The sequence below is a fragment of the Tachypleus tridentatus genome, chromosome 6 (genome assembly GCF_004210375.1).
Source record: "Tachypleus tridentatus isolate NWPU-2018 chromosome 6, ASM421037v1, whole genome shotgun sequence".
Classification (NCBI taxonomy): Eukaryota; Metazoa; Arthropoda; class Merostomata; order Xiphosura; family Limulidae; genus Tachypleus; species Tachypleus tridentatus.
The window spans coordinates 2,543,425-2,568,215 of record NC_134830.1 but is presented as its reverse complement, the minus strand read 5'-3'; the positions used below and the strand labels follow the sequence as shown (position 1 = coordinate 2,568,215).

At 34.1% G+C, this 24,791-nt stretch overlaps 1 protein-coding gene across 1 annotated transcript in view; it reads right to left on the bottom strand.

The window, feature by feature from the left end:
- The window catches only part of LOC143254494 (UDP-glucose 6-dehydrogenase-like), a 150,169-nt gene extending 125,860 nt beyond the window's left edge, over positions 1-24,309 (bottom strand). The window contains exons 1-3 of the mRNA XM_076509666.1: positions 24,204-24,309; positions 22,149-22,359; positions 4,540-4,677 (exon numbers count right to left, since the gene is read on the bottom strand). Of these exons, the coding sequence (XP_076365781.1) occupies positions 4,540-4,677; positions 22,149-22,359; positions 24,204-24,214 (360 nt within the window). The 5' untranslated portion in view covers positions 24,215-24,309. The remainder of the gene's footprint in view (positions 1-4,539; positions 4,678-22,148; positions 22,360-24,203) is intronic.
- Positions 24,310-24,791: the final 482 nt, after the last annotated feature.

Sequence of the window (24,791 nt, the reverse complement as noted above, 5' to 3'; positions counted from 1 at the left end):
AGTATATCAGATCTTATAGCAGATTGATATTCAGGTACATCAGGTCTTTCAGCAGACTGAAAGCCAGGTACAACAGGTCCATAATCAACAGTTTTTATAGCAGACTAAAAGTCAGGTACATCAGGTTCATAAACAACAGGTCTCATAGCAGACTGAAAAACAGGTACATCAGGTTCATAAACAACATCTTATAGCAGACTGAAAGTCATGTGCATCAGGTCCATAAAAAACAGATCTTATAGCAGACTGAATGTTAGGTACAACACATCCATAAACAACAGGTCTTATAGCAGACTGAAAGTCAAATATATCAGGTCCATGAACAACAGATCTTATAGCAGACTGAAAGTCAGGTACTTCAGGTTCATAAACAACAGATTTTATAGCAGACTGAAAGTCAGGTACATCAGGTCCATTAACAACAGGTCTTAAAGAAGACTGAAAACCAGGTACATCAGGTCCATAAGCAACAGTTTTTATAGCAGACTGAAAGTCAGGTACAACAGGTTCATAAACAACAGTTTTTATAGCAGACTGAAAGTCAGGTACATCAGGTCCATAAACAACAGATCTTACAGCAGACTGAAAGTCAGGTACATCATGTCCATAAACAACATCTTATAGCAAAATGAAAGTCAGGTACATCAGGTCCATTAACAACAGGTCTTAAAGAAGACTGAAAGTCAGGTACAACAAATGCATAAACAACAGGTCTTATAGCAAACTGAAAGTCAGGTATATAAGGTCCATAAACAACATCTTATAGCAGACTGAAAGTCTGGTACATCAAATTCATAAACAACAGTTTTTATAGCAGACTGAAAGTCAGGTACAACAGGTCCATAAACAACAGATCTTACAGCAGACTCAAAGTCAGGCACATCAGGTTCATAAACAACAGTTTTTATAGCAGACTGAAAGTCAGGTAAAAGAGGTCCATAAAGAACAAGTCTTAAAGAAGACTGAAAATCAGGTACATCAGGTCCATAAACAACAGATCTTATAGGAGACTGAAAGTCATATACTTTAGGTCCATAAGCAGTAGGTCTTATAGCAGACTGAAAGTCATGTACTTCAGGTTCATAAACAACAAATCGTATAGCAGACTGAAAGTCAGGTACAACAGGTCCATAGGTAGTAGATCTTATAGCAGACTGCGAGTAAGGTACATCAGGTCTTATAGCAGACTGAAATTCAAGTATATCAGATCTTATAGCAGATTGATATTCAGGTACATCAGGTCTCATAGCAGACTGAAAAACAGGTACATCAGGTTCATAAACAACAAGTCTTATAGCAGACTGAACATCAGGTACAACAGGTCCATAAACAACAGATCTTACAGCAGACTCCAAGTCATGTGCATCAGGTCCATAAAAAACCGATCTTATAGCAGACTGAATGTTAGGTACAACAGATCCATAAACAACAGGTCTTATAGCAGACTGAAAGTCAGGTATATCAGGTCCATGAACAACAGATCTTATAGCAGACTGAAAGTCAGGTACATCAGGTTCATAAACAACAGTTTTTATAGCAGCCTGAAAGTCAGGTACATCATGTCCATAAACAACATCTTATAGCAGTCTGAAAGTCAGGTACATCAGGTCCATAAACAACAGGTCTTAAAGAAGACTGAAAATTAGGTACATCAGGTCCATAAACAACAGATCTTATAGGAGACTGAAAGTCATATACTTCAGGTCCATAAAGAACAGTTCTTATAGCAGACTGAAAGTCAGGTACAACAGGTCCATTAGCAGTAGGTCTTACAGCAGACTGAAAGCCAGGTACAACAGGTCCATAAGCAGTAGGTCTTATAGCAGACTGAAAGTCAGGTACAACAGGTCCATAAACAACAGTTTTTATAACAGAATGAAAGTCAGGTACAACAGGTCCATAAACAACAGATCCTATAGCAGACTGAAAGTCAGGTACATCAGGTTCATAAACAACAGATCTTATAGCAGACTGAAAGTCAGGTACATCATGTCCATAAACAACATCTTATAGCAGATTGAAAGTCAGGTACATCAGGTCCATTAACAACAGGTCTTAAAGAAGTCTGAAAACCAGGTACATCAGGTCCATAAACAACAGATCTTATAGCAGACTGAAAGTCATGTACTTCAGGTCCATAAACAACAGTTCTTATAGTAGACTGAAAGTCAGGTACAACAGGTCCATAAGCAGTAGGTCTTACAGGAGACTGAAAGTCAGGTACATCAGGTCCACAAACAACAGGTCTTAAAGAAGACTGAAGATCAGGTACATCAGGTACATAAAGAACAGATCTTATAGCATACTGAAAGTCATGTACTTCAGGTCCATAAACAACAGTTCTTACAGCAGACTGAAAGTCAGGTACAACAGGTCCATAAGCAGTAGGTCTTATAGCAGACTGAAAGTCAGGTACAACAGGTCCATAAACAACAGTTTTTATAGCAGACTGAAAGTCATGTACATCAGGTCCATAAACAACAGATCTTATAGCAGCCTGTAAGTCAGGTACATCAGATCCATAAACAACAGATCTTATAGCAGACTGAAAGTCAGGTACATCAGGTTCATAAACAACAGTTTTTATAGCAGACTGAAAGTCAGATACAACAGGTCTTATAGCAGACTGAAAGTCAGGTATAACAGGTCTTATAGCAGACTGAAAGTCAGGTACATCAGGTCCATAAACAACAGTTTTTATAGCAGACTGAAAGTCAGGTACAACAGGTCCATAAACAACCAGTCTTATAACAGACTGAAAGTCAGGTACATCAGGTCCATAAACAACCAGTCTTATAAGAGACTGAAAGTCAGGTACATCAGGTCCATGAGCAACAGGTCTTATAACAGACTGAAAGTCAGGTACAACAGGTCTCATAGCAGATTGGAAGTTCAGATAAGAAAGTATCTTTTATTTCTTACATTGATAGCAGACGTCTAAGAGGTTTATAGACTCACACCAGACGACTGAAATTTTAACAGGCAAAAACTCTCTTTACTTTTATTCCATTGTCTCAAATCTTTGACACAAATGAGGCAAACTCTGTGTGGGGCACTTGATTTGTCCCCTTGCTTTATTCCCAAATTTTTATAACGTGCTTTCTGACAAATGCTGTAATGTTTTGCCCTTGTGTCTTTACAACAAATTTACAACAAATAAAAGAATTTGTCTGGGTCATTTAGACAACCTTTTGTTGCCATAACAACCAATAAATAATACTGAAAAACAAATACAGATACTATCCAGAAATGACATGTCAAGAGTCCTGTTAACCATTCATATACTAATGGTGTATTTCTCATGAGTTCTAGAATGAAATAAATTATCACATCACAATTGGTCTAGAGAAATTTATAGCCAGTTGTTGTCAACATCTTAAGCATAACAAAATGTGACCCAATTACAAGGAATATTATTCACTTGTGTAAATGTATATAGCATTTTGTGAAAAATCTGTAGGTGATGGAGAAAAATGGATTCAGAGTACATCAGTTCCATAAGTAACAGGTCTTAAAACAGACTGAAAGTCAGGTCTTATAGCAGACTGGAAGTTCAGATAAAAGTATCTTTATTTCTTGCAGTGATAGCAGACGTCTCAGTAGTTTATAGGCTCACACCAGACCACTGAAATTTTAACATTGCAGTAAAACCATCGCAGGCCTGCATTATTACATTATGTAAAACCATCAAAACATACAATGTTAACAAGTTATATAAAATCTGTAGGTATATAAAGCTAGTATTTAATTGAAATGAAAACCAACTTTATGTAGGTTCAAACAAACATAGGTTATTACACATACTTTACTATATTACATAAAATTTTCAATACATTCTAAGGCATACTTTATAGTATATTTTCTCTCAGACCACATTAAACTGTACCTTATATCAGTTATTCAAATATAATTTTATAACTTCAGGGTTAATGCCTTTTTACAGAAAAGTGTAAACAAGAAAGACAGTTAACTCTGCTAATTACTATAGTGTAAACAAGAAAGACAGTTAACTCTGCTAATTACTATAGTGTAAACAAGAAAGACAGTTAACTCTGCTAAATACTATAGTGTAAACAAGAAAGACAGTTAACTCTGCTAAATACTATAGTGTAAACAAGAAAGACAGTTAACTCTGCTAATTACTATAGTGTAAACAAGAAAGACAGTTAATTCTGCTACAGAGATCCTCTATTTATTTTATAAATTAGGCTCTTCTAACACTTTACACTCATTGCTATAAAAGGAAAAAAAAGCAAAATTAATATGATCCAATGGTGAGCCTTACTGACAATGAACAGTGTAAAAACAAGTTAGAAGTGTGAAGATTAAAGTTAAAACTTTTAAATTACTGAACAACAGACATTATTAACAACAACAGACATATTATTAACAAAAGTTTAACAAAACTTTTAAATGTTTTACACCAACTTTTAACAGAACAATTTTCCCTGGTGAGTAAATTATGACAGTAAACATGATACAACATTCTGTACTGTAACAAAGTTTTTAATTTACAAAATCAAATCAAAAAGTACTCGCCTTTCCAAACCCATAAGTTTTTGTCGGGGTATTGACAGATATAAATATTAAATCAGACTCCTTAATAGCAGTATTAACATCAGTTGAGAAAAAGAGATTTCTCCCACGACATTCCTTCACAACTTCATACAAACCAGGCTGTAGAAACAAATAAAAAACAGTCAGCAACATATTGGTTAAGTGGTTAAATAGGTGTAGATCTAATTACAAAATTGCTGAGATAAATTACAGGTACAGGAAGACATTTGAATGTACAAATACAAAATGAGAATATTGTAAAAAAGACAGAAGTCAATAAAAATCATTTAATGGAAACAACAACAGTTCTCTTGCTTGGTGTTAAAAATGTTTCTGATCTACTTTGTTTTACTGATCACTAAAATATAGAAAAATATTTTTGTCACATAAGAAACTTCTAAACTCTTTGAATATATAATTCACTACAGCAATCTGTATTTACATTAACACACACACACCATGCTGACTAGTTTACACCACAGTAATTCTCAAACTGTGTAACAAATAAATTAATGTAAAAAACATAACTTTAGTTTAATATTCTTGTATAAAACACCTCCTCCTTCTAGGTTCTGCACCCAGTTATTTCTTTTCATCAAATATTACACCACACATTTTTGAATTGGGAAGTAAAAACAATTTCACATCCTTTACATTAAAGAGTAAGTGATAAAATAGCTTTCTGTTTTTTAAAAATTAAACGGTAGTTATAAGTGGAAATTTCCTTTTCTATGTGGGTCTGTTGCTTATGCACAGCCACATTTTCAAAGTTATAAACTCCTATCTTGGATTACAGATACAACTTTGTATGTGAAGTAACATGAGCTATGTGGTCAGAGCCTCAGATGATATTTTGAGGCTCCAAATTGAAGCAAAAGTGACCAGCATAGCAATTTTTGACAAACATAATGACAAACTAGTTTCAAATTAAAAATGCAAGATGTTTCTTATGAATTATGTGTTAAAATTTCATGGAGGTTTCATTTGTGTTCTTGTTCCACTCTCTCTCTTCTACACAAACACACAAAGTCACTAACTTCCTTAACTGAAACGTGGGCACACACACCCTCAACTAAAGATACAACCATAACTTTTGTTTTGTTTGTATGTACTCAGAAGAACTAGCTGAATGACAATTACACACAAACATTTGATATCAGAAAATTCTCATTTATATTACATTACAACATTTACATTACATTACAACATTTATATTAATACATTTACATTACATTACAACATTTATATTACTAAATTTACATTACATTACTACATTTATATTACTAAATTTACATTACATTACTACATTTATATTGCAACATTTACATTACATTACTACATTTATATTGCAACATTTACATTACATTACACCATTTATATAACAATATTTACATTACATTACAACATTTGTATTACAATATTTATATTACTACATTTACATTACATTACAACATTTATATTACTACATTTACATTACATTACAACATTTATATTAGAACATTTACATTACATTACAAAATTTATATTACAACATTTACATTACATTGCAACATTTACATTACTTTACAACATTTATATTACTACATTTACATTACATTACAACATTTACATTACATTACAACATTTACATTACATTGCAACATTCACATTACATTACTACATTTATATTACAACAGTTACATTACATTACAACATTTATATTACAATATTTACATTACATTACAACATTTATATCACAACATTTACACTACATTACAACAAGAAGAGAATAAATCAATTGTTCATAAAATGAAACAAGAGTAAATTGAAACGTTTGACCACACAGTAGAAACCAAAACACCAAAATTTTGGTAATTTTAGAAGCTTTAAATCTCATGCAAAAGAGATGCAGAAAGCAAATAATATTACCTGGTTTTGACATGATCAACATACCTTAAACAAATTTTTATTTTCTTGTAAATTGTTATTTTTATTAATTTTAATCAAAATATTTAATAAAGTAAAAAAATCATATTTCTGAATTAATCAAAACAACTCGTGATATTTAAAAACATTTTCATAAGAGCAATAAAGGGCACTCTGCTACTTGATAATAAAAATTAGAGAGTAAAATGCTATCCAAGCTGAACAAGTTGAGAACAACTAATATACAGATAAAGATAAGCAAACTACATTCATCACATACATTTACATACACAGAAAACACATAAAGAAAATAGTTTAAAAACAATTATTATATCAACAACATAATTTCTAAAGAAAAGATTAATATCAACACTATAAAATAATAAACAAATTTCACATACATTAAGTCTCAAACATTCACAATAAAAAGTGTCTGTAGTGAGAGCAACCAAAGGTGTTGTGGATATCCCACTCAGTGGTAACCAAACATTCACAATAAAAAGTATCTGTAGTGATAGCAACCAAAAGTGTTGTAAATATCCCACTCAGTTGTAACCAAACATTCACAATATAAAGTGTCTGTAGTGATAGCAACCAAAGGTGTTGTGGATATCCCACTCAGTTGTAATCAAACATTCACAATAAAAAGTGTCTGTAGTGATAGCAACCAAAAGTGTTGCGGATATCCCACTCAGTTGTAACCAAACATTCATAATAAAAAGTGTCTGTAGTGATAGCAACCAAAGGTGTTGTGGATATCCCACTCAGTTGTAACCAAACATTCACAATAAAAAGTGTCTGTAGTGATAGCAACCAAAAGTGTTGTGGATATCCCACTCAGTTGTAACCAAACATTCATAATAAAAAGTGTCTGTAGTGATAGCAACCAAAGGTGTTGTGGATATCCCACTCAGTTGTAACCAAACATTCACAATAAAAAGTGTCTGTAGTGATAGCAACCAAAAGTGTTGTGGATATCCACTCAGTTGTAACCAAACATTCATAATAGAAAGTGTCTGTAGTGATAGCAACCAAAGGTATTGTAAATATCCCACTCAGTTGTGACCAAACATTCATAATAAAAAGTGTCTGTAGTGATAGCAACCAAAGGTGTTGTAGATATCCCACTCAGTTGTAACCAAACATTCACAATAAAAAGTGTCTGTAGTGATAGCAACCATAGGTGTTGTGGATATCCCACTCACTTGTAACCAAACATTCATAACAGAAAGTGTCTGTAGTGATAGCAACCAAAGGTGTTGTGGATATCCCACTCAGTTGTATCCAAACATTCACAATAAAAAGTGTCTGTAGTGATAACAACCAAAAGTGTTGTGGATATCCACTTAGTTGTAACCAAACATTCATAATAGAAAGTGTCTGTAGTGATAGCAACCAAAGGTGTTGTGCATATCCCACTCATTTGTAACCAAACATTCATAATAGAAAGTGTCTGTAGTGATAGCAACCAAAGGTGTTGTGGATATCCCACTCACTTGTAACCAAACATTCACAATAAAAAGTGTCTGTAGTGATAGCAACCAAAGGTGTTGTAGATATCCCACTCAGTTGTAACCAAACATTCACAATAAAAAGTGTCTGTAGTGATAGCAACCAAAAGTGTTGTGGATATCCCACTCACTTGTAACCAAACATTCATAACAGAAAGTGTCTGTAGTGATAGCAACCAAAGGTGTTGTGGATATCCCACTCAGTTGTACCCAAACATTCACAATAAAAAGTATCTGTAGTGATAGCAACCAAAAGTGTTGTGGATATCCACTCAGTTGTAACCAAACATTCATAATAGAAAGTGTCTGTAGTGATAGCAACCAAAGGTGTTGTGGATATCCCACTCAGTTGTAACCAAACATTCACAATAAAAAGTGTCCATAGTGATAGCAACCAAAAGTGTTGTGGATATCCACTCAGTTGTAACCAAACATTCATAATAGAAAGTGTCTGTAGTGATAGCAACCAAAGGTGTTGTGCATATCCCACTCATTTGTAACCAAACATTCACAATAAAAAGTGTCTGTAGTGATAGCAACCAAAGGTGTTGTGGATATCCCACTCAGTTGTACCCAAACATTCACAATAAAAAGTATCTGTAGTGATAGCAACCAAAAGTGTTGTGGATATCCACTCAGTTGTAACCAAACATTCATAATAGAAAGTGTCTGTAGTGATAGCAACCAAAGGTGTTGTGGATATCCCACTCAGTTGTAACCAAACATTCACAATAAAAAGTGTCCATAGTGATAGCAACCAAAAGTGTTGTGGATATCCACTCAGTTGTAACCAAACATTCATAATAGAAAGTGTCTGTAGTGATAGCAACCAAAGGTGTTGTGCATATCCCACTCATTTGTAACCAAACATTCACAATAAAAAGTGTCTGTAGTGATAGCAACCAAAGGTGTTGTGGATATCCCACTCATTTGTAACCAAACATTCACAATAAAAACTGTCTGTACTGATAGCAACCAAAAGTGTTGTAAATATCCCACTCATTTGTAACCAATCTTTCACTATAAAATGTGTCTGTAGTGATAGCAACCGAAGATCTTGTGGATATCCCACTCCGTTGTAACCAAACATTCACAATAAAAAGTGTCTGTTGTGATAGCAACCAAAGATGTTGTGGATATCCCACTCAGTTGTAACCAAACATTCACAATAAAAACTGTCTGTACTGATAGCAACCAAAAGTGTTATAAATATCCCATTCCGTTGTAACCAAACATTCACAATAAAAAGTGTCTGTTGTGATATCAACCAAAAGTGTTGTGGATATCCACTTAGTTGTAACCAAACATTCATAATAGAAAGTGTCTGTTGTGATAGCAAACAAAGGTGTTGTGCATATCCCACTCAGTTGTAACCAAATATTCACAATAAAAAGTGTCTGTAGTGATAGCAACCGAAAGTGTTGTGGATATCCCACTCCGTTGTAACCAAACATTCACAATAAAAAGTGTCTGTAGTGAAAGCAACCAAAGTTGTTGTGGATATCCCACCCAGTTGTAACCAAACATTCACAATAAAAAGTGTCTGTTGTGATAGCAACCAAAGATGTTGTGGATATCCCACTCAGTTGTAACCAAACATTCACAATAAAAAGTGTCTGTAGTGATATCAACCAAAAGTGTTGTGGATATCCACTTAGTTGTAACCAAACATTCATAATAGAAAGTGTCTGTTGTGATAGCAAACAAAGGTGTTGTGCATATCCCACTCAGTTGTAACCAAGCATTCACAATAAAAAGTGTCTGTACTGATAGCAACCAAAGGTGTTGTGGATATCCCACTCAGTTGTAACCAAACATTCAAAATAAAAACTGTCTGTACTGATAGCAACCAAAAGTGTTGTAAATATCCCACTCCGTTGTAACCAAACATTCACAATAAAAAGTGTCTGTTGTGATAGCAACCAAAGATGTTGTGGATATCCCACTCAGTTGTAACCAAACATTCACAATAAAAAGTGTCTGTAGTGATATCAACCAAAAGTGTTGTGGATATCCACTTAGTTGTAACCAAACATTCATAATAGAAAGTGTCTGTTGTGATAGCAAACAAAGGTGTTGTGCATATCCCACTCAGTTGTAACCAAGCATTCACAATAAAAAGTGTCTGTAGTGATAGCAACCAAAGGTGTTGTGGATATCCCACTCAGTTGTAACCAAATATTCACAATAAAAAGTGTCTGTAGTGATAGCAACCGAAAGTGTTGTGGATATCCCACTCCGTTGTAACCAAACATTCACAATAAAAAGTGTCTGTAGTGAAAGCAACCAAAGTTGTTGTGGATATCCCACCCAGTTGTAACGAAACATTCACAATAAAAAGTGTCTGTAGTGATAGCAACCAAAAATGTTGTGGATATCCCACTCAGTTGTAACCAAACATTCACAATAAAAAGTGTCTGTAGTGATAGCAACCAAAGATGTTGTGGATATCCCACTCAGTTGTAACCAAACATTCATAATAAAAAGTGTCTGTAGTGATAGCAGCCAAAGGAGTTGTGGATATCCCACTCAGTTGAAACCAAACATTCACAATAAAAAGTGTCTGTAGTGATAGCAACCAAAAGTGTTGTGGATATCCACTCAGTTGTAACCAAACATTCATAATAGAAAGTGTCTGTACTGACAGCAACCAAAGGGGCTGTGGATATCCCACCCACATGAAAAAATTGAAATTTAGATGAAAAACTAAGTGGTGTAAAATAAAATAATGGTACAGAGGTGACGATTTACACCAACAATGTGTAAACTACTACCGATTTGCACTGTCTGCAGCCAGTTGAAAGAAGGCAATTATCTTTGAAATTCTTCTAATATTAAAATTAGAAAATATAACAACAAAACCAGCCTCAGAATATTTGTACTAAATATTTTTCCAACCTTCACCTTTAAGTTTCTACTTGGTCCTAGAGAAGAAAAAGAAAACCACCCTAAAAATATATATACTAAACGTTCCATCCAACTTTCACCCTTAAGGTTTCAAATGGTTCCTACAGTAGAAGAACAAACCACCCTAAAAATATTTAAACTAAACGTTCCATCCGACCTTCACCCTTAAGATTTCTAATGGTTCCTACAGTAGAAGGCGCAAACCACCCTAAAAATATTTATACTAAACGTTCCATCCGACCTTCACCCTTAAGGTTTCTAATGGTTACTACAGTAGAAGAATAAACCATCCTAAAAATATTTAAACTAAACGTTCCATCCGACCTTCACCCTTAAGGTTTCTAATGGTTCCTACAGTAGAAGAAGCAAACCACCCTAAAAATATTTAAACTAAACGTTCCATCCGACCTTCACCCTTAAGGTTTCTAATGGTTCTTACAATAGAAGAACAAACCACCCTGAAAATATTTAAACTAAACGTTCATTCCGACCTTCAGCCTTAAAGTTTCTAATGGTTCCTACAGTAGAAGAACAAACCACCCTAAAAATATTTAAACTAAACGTTCCATCCGACCTTCACCCTTAAGGTTTCTAATGGTTTCTACAGTAGAAGAACAAACCACCCTAAAAATATTTATACTAAACGTTCCATCCGACCTTCACCCTTAAGGTTTCTAATGGCTTCTACAGTAGAAGAAGCAAACCACCCTAAAAATATTTATACTAAACGTTCCATACGACCTTCACCCTTAAAGTTTCTAATGGTTCCTACAGTAGAAGATGCAAACAACACTAAAAATATTTATAGTAAACGTTGCATCCGACCTTCACCCTTAAGGTTTCAAATGGTTCCTACAGTAGAAGAACAAACCACCCTAAAAATATTTAAACTAAACGTTCGATCCGACCTTCACCCTTAAGGTTTCTAATGGTTCCTACAGTAGAAGAAGCAAACCACCCTAAAAATATTTAAACTAAACGTTCCATCCGACCTTCACGCTTAAGGTTTGTATTGGTTCTTACAACAGAAGAACAAACCACCCTAAAAATATTTAAACAAACGTTCCATCCGACATTCAGCCTTAAAGTTTCTAATGGTTTCTACAGTAGAAGAAGCAAACCACCCTAAAAATATTTATACTAAACGTTCCATCCGACCTTCACCCTTAAGGTTTCTAATGGTTCCTACAGTAGAAGAACAAACCACCCTAAAAATATTTATACTAAACGTTCCATCCGACCATCACCCTTAAGGTTTCTAATGGTTCCTACAGTAGAAGAACAAACCATCCTAAAAATATTTAAACTAAACGTTCCATCCGACCGTCACCCTTAAGGTTTTTAATGGTTCTTACAATAGAAGAACAAACCACCCTGAAAATATTTATACTAAACGTTCATTCCGACCTTCAGCCTTAAAGTTTCTAATGGTTCCTACAGTAGAAGAACAAACCACCCTAAAAATATTTAAACTAAACGTTCCATCCGACCTTCACCCTTAAGGTTTCTAATGGTTTCTACAGTAGAAGAACAAACCACCCTAAAAATATTTATACTAAACGTTCCATCCGACCTTCACCCTTAAGGTTTCTAATGGCTTCTACAGTAGAAGGTGCAAACCACCCTAAAAATATTTATACTAAACGTTCCATCCGACCTTCACCCTTAAGGTTTCTAATGGTTCCTACAGTAGAAGAACAAACCACCCTAAAAATATTTAAACTAAACGTTCGATCCGACCTTCACCCTTAAGGTTTCTAATGGTTCCTACAGTAGAAAAACAAACCACCCTGAAAATATTTAAACTAAACGTTCATTCCGACCTTCAGCCTTAAAGTTTCTAATGGTTCCTACAGTAGAAGAACAAACCACCCTAAAAATATTTAAACTAAACGTTCCATCCGACCTTCACCCTTAAGGTTTCTAATGGTTTCTACAGTAGAAGAACAAACCACCCTAAAAATATTTATACTAAACGTTCCATCCGACCTTCACCCTTAAGGTTTCTAATGGTTCCCACAGTAGAAAAATAAACTATCCTAAAAATATTTAAACTAAACGTTCCATCCGACCTTTACCCTTAAAGTTTCTAATGGTTCCTACAGTAGAAGAACAAAGCACCCTAAAAATATTTAAACTAAACATTCCATCCGACCATCACCCTTAAGGTTTCTAATGGTTCCTACAGTAGAAGAAGCAAACCACCCTAAAAATATTTATACTAAACGTTCCATCCGACCGTCACCCTTAAGGTTTCTAATGGTTCCTACAGTAGAAGAAGCAAACCACCCTAAAAATATTTACACTAAACGTTCCATCCCACCTTCACCCTGAAGTAACAAAATGGAACAAAATGTTCCATCGAAATTTCACCCTTAAAGTTTCTTATAGTTTCTACAGTTGAAGTAGAAGAATAAAACCACCGTAAAATATTTATGCTAAACGTTCCATCTACCTTCACCCTTAAGGTTTATAACTCTTCCTACACAAGAAGTAAAGGAATAAATGTTGATAGGTGTTTATTCATTGAGTACACATGTACAAAGAAAATTACAAAGTGTGACATCACAAAACTTTCTGTTCATGTCATGAATAATATTTTCCTTGAGTTATTTCTAACTACAGGTGGCAGCACTTATCTCAGTATTGTTAACACTCTCACTTAATTTTAAGTTTTACACAAACTTACAATTACTGTCAATAATCTGACAGTTATTCTAAATGTTTTACAATTACTTTCAATTTGTTATTATAAGCTTCACTTTATCTGGTTAATTTATCCATTGGTGCCAGTCCAACATTATCTCTGAACGTTTCAGATGCATTTCTAGTAAGTCATGTAAGAATGTCAGCAGTCATAATGTTTCTGGGACAATATTCCAGTTTTACTGATCCGTTCTACACACATTGGCGAATGAAGTGGTAACGAATATCAATGTGTTTTGTTCTTGCATGACCCACTGGATTCTGTGCCATTGCGATTGTTCCTTGGTTATCTTCCATAATACGAATAGGTTCATCAACTTCGGAACCTATTTCTTGCAGTAGTCTTCTCAACCATACTGTTTCCCTTGCTGCAAGACTCAAAGCTATATACTCTGCCTCTGAGATGGACTGGGCCACCGTGGATTGCTTTTTGCTAATCCAACTTACAGCTGTTCCTGCTTGAATGAAGATATTTCCTGATGTGGACTTCCTATCATCCAGGTCTCCAGCAAAATATGCATCTGAGTAACCAGTAATGACGTCTCCTGGTACCTTTTCAAACGTAAGACTAAGATTAGCTGTTCCTTTCAAGTAACGTAGGATTCTCTTTGCTGCTGTCAAATGTGCTGTGTTGGGCTGAACACAATATTTAGATATTACTCCCACTACAATATCTGGTCTTGTTCCCACTGCAGCATACATTGTTCCCATTGCAACATACAGAAGGCTGCCTACCAACTACTGGTACAAACTGCGGTCAACCTGAGTACTAACACAATCATCCTTTGCAGTTTCACGTTTACATCTGATGAAGTTGCAACTGCCTTACACTCAATCATTCCAAATTTCGCCAGCATAGTTTGGATATACTGTCTTTGATTTAACCATACACAGCCATTCTTTTCATCCTGAACAACACTGAGTCCAAGGATGTAATGGACCTTTTCGAGGTCTTTCATGCGGAATTTTTCCTTCAGTGCTTTCTTTATAGTGATTATTTTATCATCACTATCAGCAACCAAAATAATGTCATCCACATATACTGCAACTGTTGCTAGATTTTCACCCTTCCGTTTGTAAACACATAGATCTGCTGAACTCTGAACAAATTCCAGTTCCATCATCTGTTCATGAAATGATTTGTTCCAACAGCGTGGTGACTGTTTTAATTCATACAGTGATTTTTTTTCAGTTTACACACAAGGTTTTCCTTTCCTGAAACACCGTAGCCTTCCGGTTGTTCCATGTATATCTTTTCATACATATTTCCATTCATAAATGCAGTTATGACATCCATCTGGTGAATTTTCAAGTTGTTCTGCACAGCAAATGCAATCAAGGATCAAATTGATACATAGCTCACCACTGGGGAGAAGGTTTCCTCGTAATCCAGACCATAATTCTGCGAGTAACCTTTGGCCACCAGTTTACTCTTGAACCTCTCTACATTTCCAGTATTTCCATACTTAACTTTGAATACCCACTTACAACCTGTAGGTTTTCTTCCACCAGAATTGAAAATTCCACCAGATCCCATGTGTCATTTTCTTGTAAAGACTCAAATTCCAGATTTGTGGCTGACTTCCTCTCCTTTGCATTGTCACTTGACATTGCTTCACTTAATGTGCTTGGCTCTAACACACTGCATAAGTTTGCAGTGTGACAAACTGATTCATTTGCTGCTGCCATATCAGCATACTCATCATATCCATAGCTGATGGAAGGGGGGGGGGTTTCCTGTTTCTTGCTGGTCGTTCAGCTTTATCTTTAGCTTTAACTTCTGTTTCTTGGTCCACTATCTGTTCACTTGATGAGATATACTCATTTGTCACAGGCTCTTGACCAAATTCTGTTTCATTAAAGATAACATCTCGCCGCATGAAAATCTTCCTGGATTTTTCATCATACAGTCAATATCCCTTGGTGCAGTTATCATATCCAATGAAACGTACCTTCATAGACTTCATATCTAATTTCTGTCTTGACGCATCTGGCACATGTGCATATGCAAGACATCCGAACATTTTCATGTGTTCTACATCTGGTTTCTTCCCATACCATCTCTCATATGGCATACTACCATCTTTTCTTGCCGATGTGGATACTCTGTTGCCCACATACGCTGCAGTAGCTACAGCTTCCGCACAGAAGATTCTTGGTAACTTAGCATGTGACAGCATGCTTCTTGCTGATTCCACAAGAGTTATGTTCTTTCTCTCAGCAACACCATTTTGTTCTGGACAATATGCTACTGACATCTCATAATGAATGCCTCTTGACTTCAAATATTGCTGGAACTCATTTGACGTATATTCTCCGCCATTATCTGTGGGCAGGGTTTTTATGCACTCTCCAGATTCATTTGAGCACAACTTCTCAAATTCCTTGAATTTCTCAAAGACTTCTGACTTCTGTTTCAAGAAATACATTCTGCAGCATTTTGGGTCCGGCATGGCCAAGCGTGTTAAGGCGTGCGACTCGCAATCTGAGGGTCGCGGGTTCGCATCCCCATCGCGCCAAACATGCTCGCCCTTTCAGCCGTGGGGGCGTTCAATCCCACTATTCGTTGGTAAAAGAGTAACCCAAGAGTTGGCGGGGGTGGTGATGACTAGCTGCCTTCCCTCTAGTCTTACACTGCTAAATTAGGACGGCTAGCACAGATAGCCCTCGAGTAGCTTTGTGCGAAATTCAAAAACAAACAAACAAAACTGCAGCATCTTGAGTAATCATCAATAAATATAATAAAGTACTTGCTACCTCCAATAGATGGATTTTGCATAGGACCACAGACATCACTGTGTACCAGTTGCAGTCTTCTCTTTGATCTGATTTCTCCCACTGACTTAAATGGCTTCCTATGCATTTTACCTTCAGTGCATCCGTCACAGAAACTGGCTTCATCAGAATTCTATAATTTGATTCCACTTACATTTCCACTCCTGACAAGCTTCTGTAACTGTGAAACACTGACATGCCCTAGTCGTTGATGCCATATATTCAAGCCATTCATGTTGCTGTTTGAGGCTACTGAAGCATTCTCAATAACACTGGTCTCACAGTCCAGTTGGTATTGACCATCATCCTTTCTTGTACCCATGCCATAGAGTTGTCTTGATTTACCTCGGATGTAACAGAGATTAATTCCAAACTGCACAATATTTCCTTTTTCGGTAGCAGCTCCTACTGAAAATAGATTGCTAGCTAATTTTGGTACATGAAGGACACTCTGCATTTTGACATGCTTTGAATTACTGACTTTAAATGTCATTTCTAGTTTACAGTTTCCAACTCCAAGAGCTTTAACAGTTCTTCCATCACCAATCCTAACTTGCTGAGGTGTGCTAAACATGTGATAATATTATAATATGTTCCTCTGGTGTGTCATTAATATCCACATTCTTAGCTTTGTGGATCATTTCCTTCAGTGTTGGACAATTGTGTTTTATATGTCTCTCTCTGTAACACTTGTAACACTTCAAACTGGTACTCCTATTCTTTGTTTCTTGTGTTCCATGTGGTTTGAAGTTGCTGCGAGTGACTATTGCAGTTGGTGATGTTTCATTCGATGTGGTCTTTTTTCTTCTATTGTTCTTCATTGATCAGTGCCTGTTGCACAAATTCTAATGAGACATCATCAATTTTGGTTTCCAGGACTGTTACAATTGTATCATAGCTAGCTGGCAGGCTACCAAGTAAGGTAACAATCTAATCTTCTTCTGCTATTTCTGCCCCAACTGCAGCAAGCTGATCTGTTAACTCCTTCATTTGTTTCAAATGTTCCTGGACCGTCATGCTTTCTTTCATCTCACATTGAAAATACTTCTTTTTGCAGGAATAGTTTATTGGCTAGTGTGTTCCTATCAAAGTGAGCACACAGTACATTCCATGCTTCCTTAGGAGTTGTGCATGAGGTGACAAGATAAAGTTGTGCACCTTGAATATTCAGAATTGTTGAAAATGTTCTTTCCCTTTTTCTGTTGAAACTGCCCTTGTTTGATCGTTGGCTGTTTCTGCCAATACTTCTGTTTCAGTCATATGGTCCCATAGGCCATTCCTCTCAAAAAATGTTTTATTTGAAATTTTCATGTGGCCCAATTATTTTCTCCCAACTTATCAATTGATATTTTATCTTCCATTGTCGAACTAATTCAACCACAACTGTAATATTCCTTTCTTTTATTTAGATCTATTTCTCCCTTTATATGACTTGAAAAAATAGAGTGTGAATCAATATTTTACTTACAGTTTATCTTGTGATAAAGTATCCATGTAAATCCTGTGCCATCCAACAAAATTGTCATCCAAAACTGTTCTACAGCAATCCTCAATATCTCCTGGATTACTTGTACTAACAATTTTAAACCAGTTTCATCTGATTAAGCACTATTCGAGCATTCCTGAGCCCATAACCTGTTAATATGTGTTTATTCATTAAGTACACATGTAAAAAAAAAATACAAAGTGTGACATCACAATACTTACTGTTCCTCTCATGAATAATGTTCTCCTTGAGTTATTCCTAACTACAGGTAGCAGCACTTATCCCGATATTCTTAACAATAAAACCACCCTAATAATATTTATAACAAAGGTTTCATCCAAACTTCACCCTTAAAGTTTCTAATTGCTCCTACAGTAGAGAATAAAACCATCCTAATAATATTTATAACAAACGTTTCATCCAGACTTCACCCTTAAAGTTTCTAAATGTTCCTACAGAAGAGAATAAAACCACCCTAAAAATATTTATCAAAACGTTCCATCCAACCTTCACCCTAAAGGTTTGTAATTGTTCCTACAGAAGAGAATAAATCTACCCTAAATATATTTACACCAAATGTTCTGTCCAAATTCTACTCTTAAAGCTTCTACAAGTTCCTACAGTAAAAGTAAAAGAATAAAACCACCCTAAAAATATTTATACCAAATGCTTCATCAAACTTTAACCTCTAAAGTTTCTAATTGTTTCTACAATAGAAGTAAAGGAACAAAACCACCCTAAAAATATTTATACTAAACGTTCCATCCAACCTTCACCCTTAAGGTTTGTAATTGATCTTAAGTACAACAGTAAAACTAACTTAAAAATATTTATACTAAACGTTCCATCCAACCTTTACCCTAAAAGTTTCTAATTGTTTTTACAGTAGAAGTAGAAGAATAAAAACCACACTAAAAATATTTATATTAAATGTTCCATTCAACCTTCACCCTTAAGGTTTCTAATTCTTTCTACTATAGAAGTAAAAAAAATTAAATCACCCTAAAAACATTTATACTAAACGTTCCATTCAACCTTCACCCTTAAGGTTTCTAATTCTTCCTACTATAGAAGTAAAAAAAATTAAATCACCCTAAAAATATTTATACTAAACGTTCCATCGAGCCTTTACCCTTAAAGTTTCGAATTCTTCCTACAGTAAAGAAATGGAATAAAACCACTCAAAAATATTTATACTAAAAGTTCCATCCAACCTTTACTCTGAAGTTTTTAATTGTTCCTCCAGTAGAAGAATAAAGCCACCCTAAAAATATTTATACTAAATGACCATTCAACCTTCACTTTTAACGTTCCTAATTCTTCCTACAGTAGGAATAGATGAACAGAACTACCCTAACAATATTTTTACTAACTGTTCCATCCAACCTTCATCCTTAAAATTTCTAACTCTTCCTACAATAGAAGTAAAGGAATAAAACCACCCTAAAAATATTTATACTAAATGGCCATTCAACCTTCACTTTTAACGTTCCTAATTCTTCCTACAGTAAGAATAGATGGATAGAACTACCCTAACAATAATTTTACCAATTGTTCCATTCACATTTCACCCTTAAAGTTTTTAATTGTTTCTACATAGAAGTAAGAGGATAAAAATCACCCAAAAAATATTTATACTATACATTCCACCCAATCGTCACACTTAAGGTTTTTAATTGTTCCTACAGTAGAAGTAAAAGAATAAACAAACTTTAAAAATATATATAATAAACGTTACATCCAACCTTCACCCTTAAGGTTTCTAATTGTTCTGACAGTAAAAGTAAAGGAATAAAACCACCCTAAAATATTTATACTAAATGTTCCATTCAACATTCACCCTAAAGTTTCTAACTGTTCCTACAGTAGAAGAGGAAAAATAAAACCACCCTAAAAATATTTTTATCAAAAGTTCCATCGAAATTTCACCCTTAAAGTTTATAACTGTATCTTCAGTAGAAGTAGAAGAATAAAAACCACCCAAAAATATATATACTAAGCGTTCCTTCCAACTTTGATACTTCAGGTTTCCAATTGTTCCTAATGTAGAAGTATAAAACCACCCTAACAATATTTATATTAAATGTTCTATGGAAATTTCATCCTTAAAGTTTATAATTCTTCCTACTGTAGAAGTAAAAATAAAATCACCCTAAAAATGTTTACACTAAACGTTCCATCCTACCTACACCCTGAAGTTTCTAATTGTTTTTACAGTTGAAGAATAAAACCACCCTAAAATAATTTACACTAAATGCTCTATTCAACCTTTACCTTTAAGGCTTTTAATTCTTCCTACAGTAGAAACAGAAGAATTGAACTACCCTAAAAATATTTTTACCAAATGTTCCATCTAAATTTCACACTTGAAGTTTCTAATTGTTTCCACAATAGAAGAATAAAACTACCCTAAATATATTTTAAACAAATGTTCCAACAAAATTTCACCCTTAAAGTTTCTAACAGTATTTACAGTAGATGTAAAAGAATAAAACTATCCTAAACATATTTATTCTAAATCTTCCATCCAACCTTCACCCTTAAGATTTCTAACTGTTCCTACAGTAGAAGAATAAAACTACCCTAAATATATTTTAAACCTTCACTGTTAATCAGTGATGTCGAGAATATCCACTTGTAGAGAAAAGTATTTATGTTAAAACGGCTACTTTGGGTTGAGAAAATATTTTACGTAGAGGAGCGAACAACGTTTCGACTTTCCGACGATGACCGAAGAAGGACGAAACGTTGTTCGCTCCTCTACGTAAAATATTTTCTCAACCCAAAGGAGCCATTTTCACATATATATTCTTCACTCTTAATGTTTCTAATCGTTTCTAGAATAGAAGTAGAAGAATAAAAGTACCCTAAAAATGTTTATACTAAATGTTCTATCCAAATTTCACCCTTAATGTTTCTAACTGTTCCTACAGTAAAAGAAAAATAACAAAACACTCTGACAATTCTCCAACAGATTTATTGCAACCTCCACTCTTTCTAAGAAAATGAGAAAAGTATTCGAGAAAATATAAAAGATTTTAAATAGAGCTATGTGCTCTGCCTAAACGTTCTTCGTATTTCGTATTCTTATTATGAACTTAAGCAAGTAAAGCATGAGATTGCTGACACCAGTTCAATTGTTTAAAGTAAATCTTTCGAGTTCCTGCTACATTATATAGATTCTAATTTGAGTATTAATTAATTATAGGTAATCACCTACCTCTAGTGACAGAAAAGTTATTCTCCTTATTGAAACTTTATTTATAAAGGATTTTCGTATTTATTATAAAAGAGTACAAAAAATGTTCTCGATTGCCAGAATTTATATCAATTATTTTCTAGTTTATTTATGAATAAAATAACATTATTCATAAAATAGTTAGTACTGTTACACAGAGTTATAAATATTTTTAATTGTGATATAATGATGCCTTGAAGCATCATATATCGTACTACACTACATCAGGCATAGAATGAGAAAAATGAAGTACCTTTCTGTTATCAAAAATAGTCACTTGTACTTTGCTATTTACAAACATAATATCCAAATCTAATTAGCTAACACATGAGTGATCAGTATCCCTGTTTTCCGTTGTAAGTTTCATGTAACGTGCTGATTATTTATGAAAATTAAATTGTCTGTGTAACAGCTTGTAACAACACTCAAATACACTGAGGACGTACGTACATTATAAAAGACCTTCAATACATATAAAACAGTTTGTGCAACGCTCAAAGGCTCTGAGGACGTATGTACATTATACAAGAAGTGGAATACACATATAATTCAGCACCCTATACTATAAAGCAGTAAAAACAACTGCAGATAAACACGGCCTTCTTGAACACATTCATCATGTCTTCTCTGATCTCAAATAAAAATAAAACATCTTTAAACAACGAATTAGAGAAAGAAATGTTTAAGTTGAAGCTGCGGCTCCATAAAATAATGTTTTCTGTAAAACCAAAGTGTTTAATAAACAGCAAATATTCACTTCATGTACGAAGATCACAGCTAATGTTTTCTGTAAAACCAAAGTGTTTAATAAACAGCAAATATTCACTTCATGTACAAAGATCACAGCTGATGTTTTCTGAAAAACCAAAGTGTTTAATAAACAGCAAATATTCACTTCATGTAGGAAGATCACAGCTGATGTTTTCTGAAAAACCAAAGTGTTTAATAAACAGCAAATATTCACTTCATGTACAAAGATCACAGCTGATGTTTTCTGTAAAACCAAAGTGTTTAATAAACAGCAAATATTCACTTCATGTACAAAGATCACAGCTTTACTAACCTCATAAATAGGAAGATCTTCAGAATTCCATTGCTGAATACGAGTTTCATTTTTATCAACTACAACAACTTGGATGTCAGGACACTTTAAGGCTATTACAGAGCAGGATGGGCCTCCAACGTATCCTGCACCCAAACAACAAATCTTTTTCACTGGTACTTCAAGGCCTAACTTCTGTGTTGTGTGATCTTCAGTCATCATGTCCTGACGACTGTAAAGTTAAAATAACGTACGTAATAAAAAACTATGATAAATCAACCTAATGTGTGTAGGGATATAATAATGAAGACCTACCGTACAGTGATGTATATCATAAGATAAATCAGCCCAAGATGTGTAGGGATATAATACTGAAGACCTACCGTACAATGACGTATACCATAAGACGAATCAACTTAACGTTTAGTGGAGGGTGATACTACAAGACAAATCAACCTAACATACAGTGATGCATATCATAAGCGAAATCAACCTAACATACAGTGATGCATACCATAAGACGAATCAATCTAAGGTACAGAGGTACGTGATACTATAAGATAAATCAACCCAAGACACAATAGTAGATGATATTATAAAATAAATCAACCTAAGCTACAGTGATAGGTGAAACTGTTAGATCAATCAACTTAAAGTACACTGGTAAACCATATACACTGCTGTAACTTCAGTATTCTGTAGTTCAGTATTCAGTATTCATACTTTAGTATGAATCCATCCAAGACCAAATAGTAAATCACATAAATTACTGCTAGAACCAATAGTAATCCTAACTAGTTATCCAACATTTTTACTACTAGGATCAGTAGTAATCCAAACTAGTTAATCCAACATTTTTCCTACTAGGATCAGTGGTAATCCTAACTAGTTAATCCAACATTTTTACTACTAGGATCAGTAGTAATCCTAACTAGTTAATCCAACATTTTTACTACTAGGATCAGTGGTAATCCTAACTAGTTAATCCAATATTTTTACTACTAGGATCAGTGGTAATCCTAACTAGTTAATCCAACATTTTTACTACTAGGATCAGGGGTAATCCTAACTAGTTAATACAACATTTTTACTACTAGGATCAGGGGTAATCCTAACTAGTTAATACAACATTTTTACTGCTTGGATCAGTAGTAATCCTAACTAGTTAATTTAGCATTTTTACTGCTAGAACCTGTAGTAATCCTAACTAGTTAAACCAGCATTTTTACTGCTTCGATCAGTAGTAATCCTAACTAGTTAATTCAGCATTTTTACTGCTAGAGCCTGTAGTAATCCTAACTAGTTAAACCAGCATTTTTACTGCTAGAACCTGTAGTAATCCTAACCGTTAACCAGTATTTTTGAAAGCTGAACAGAACTTAATCGGAACTTTTAATTAGTTAGATTCTAAACTATTGTGAAAGTAAACTTGTTTAAACTAACAAACTACACAAACTTTAGAGCATGCTAAAAATATGACAGATATCATTTTTATACATATTTTTTGCAAACGTTTGGAATTAACTACAGCCCACAATATCTTTACTTGATATATACTATAAAGAAAAAATAATTACAATACTTCTCACAAGTCATACGTACGTATAACTGAGTTTCAAGTTCTTACAATTTACCACTAGGGCAACATGAAGTTAATAATAAGCTATCTCATTCACACGTGCATTCAGATATATTGAACAAAAGCAATTTTAAATATTACATTTAATGTAGATATCTATACCTGTAAAAAATTGAATCGAAAAGGTGAATATGTTTTTCACCATTAAAATAAAACATTTAATATTAAACAACAACATCAAACTTGTTTTTAACAAAATGAGTTAGAAAACATATTGTTATATATGAACCTTGATATGTGGCATTTTCTTAAATATTAAATTAAAAATATATAGTTTGTGTTCTAGCTTACTTATCAGGCTACAACACAAAATTTGATTCAGAGTAATATACGTCCAAAAGCACATCAAAGATAATAATAATTACATTTATGATCCAATAATTCTTTTAAAAACTAATGTGAATTTAAAACATTCACTAAATAACTGATGATCCTACCTTGAATTCATCTATACCAACAGAAGTAAAGAAATATCCTGTCTTATGTAATTCATATATATACACGTATACCGAACGACACACGTTTCAGTGATAGAAAATAACATTCAACACGAAACAGTAGAGCTAATAATAGTATAACAGATGTCCAGCTATTCGTGTACACATGAGTGACCTGGAAGGAAACACATTATATTCTAGATTAAAACTACACTATAAGTCGTTTTTCAATATAACTGCATAGTTTTAACAAAGTTTTATCTTTCTAATGAGTTATCTTCTTATAAAGCCAGACGTGTTTTAACTGTTGGAAGATTTAAACACACTTAAATGTCATATCTCAACCAAACTTAGAATAGCTTATTGTTTGTTGTCATGATATTACTTAATAAGGGAACTATAGATCTATCTCCATCGGTATTTAATGAACAAACTACCTACAAATTATTATTGGAATATTTCATATGTTTCTTTAATATGATCATTTCTTTCAAGGATTGAAGTTTATGATATAAAACAGGTTAAAACTTAGAGAAGCAACAATTTACCTACACATGCACATTATAATCTTATATAAGAACTACAATT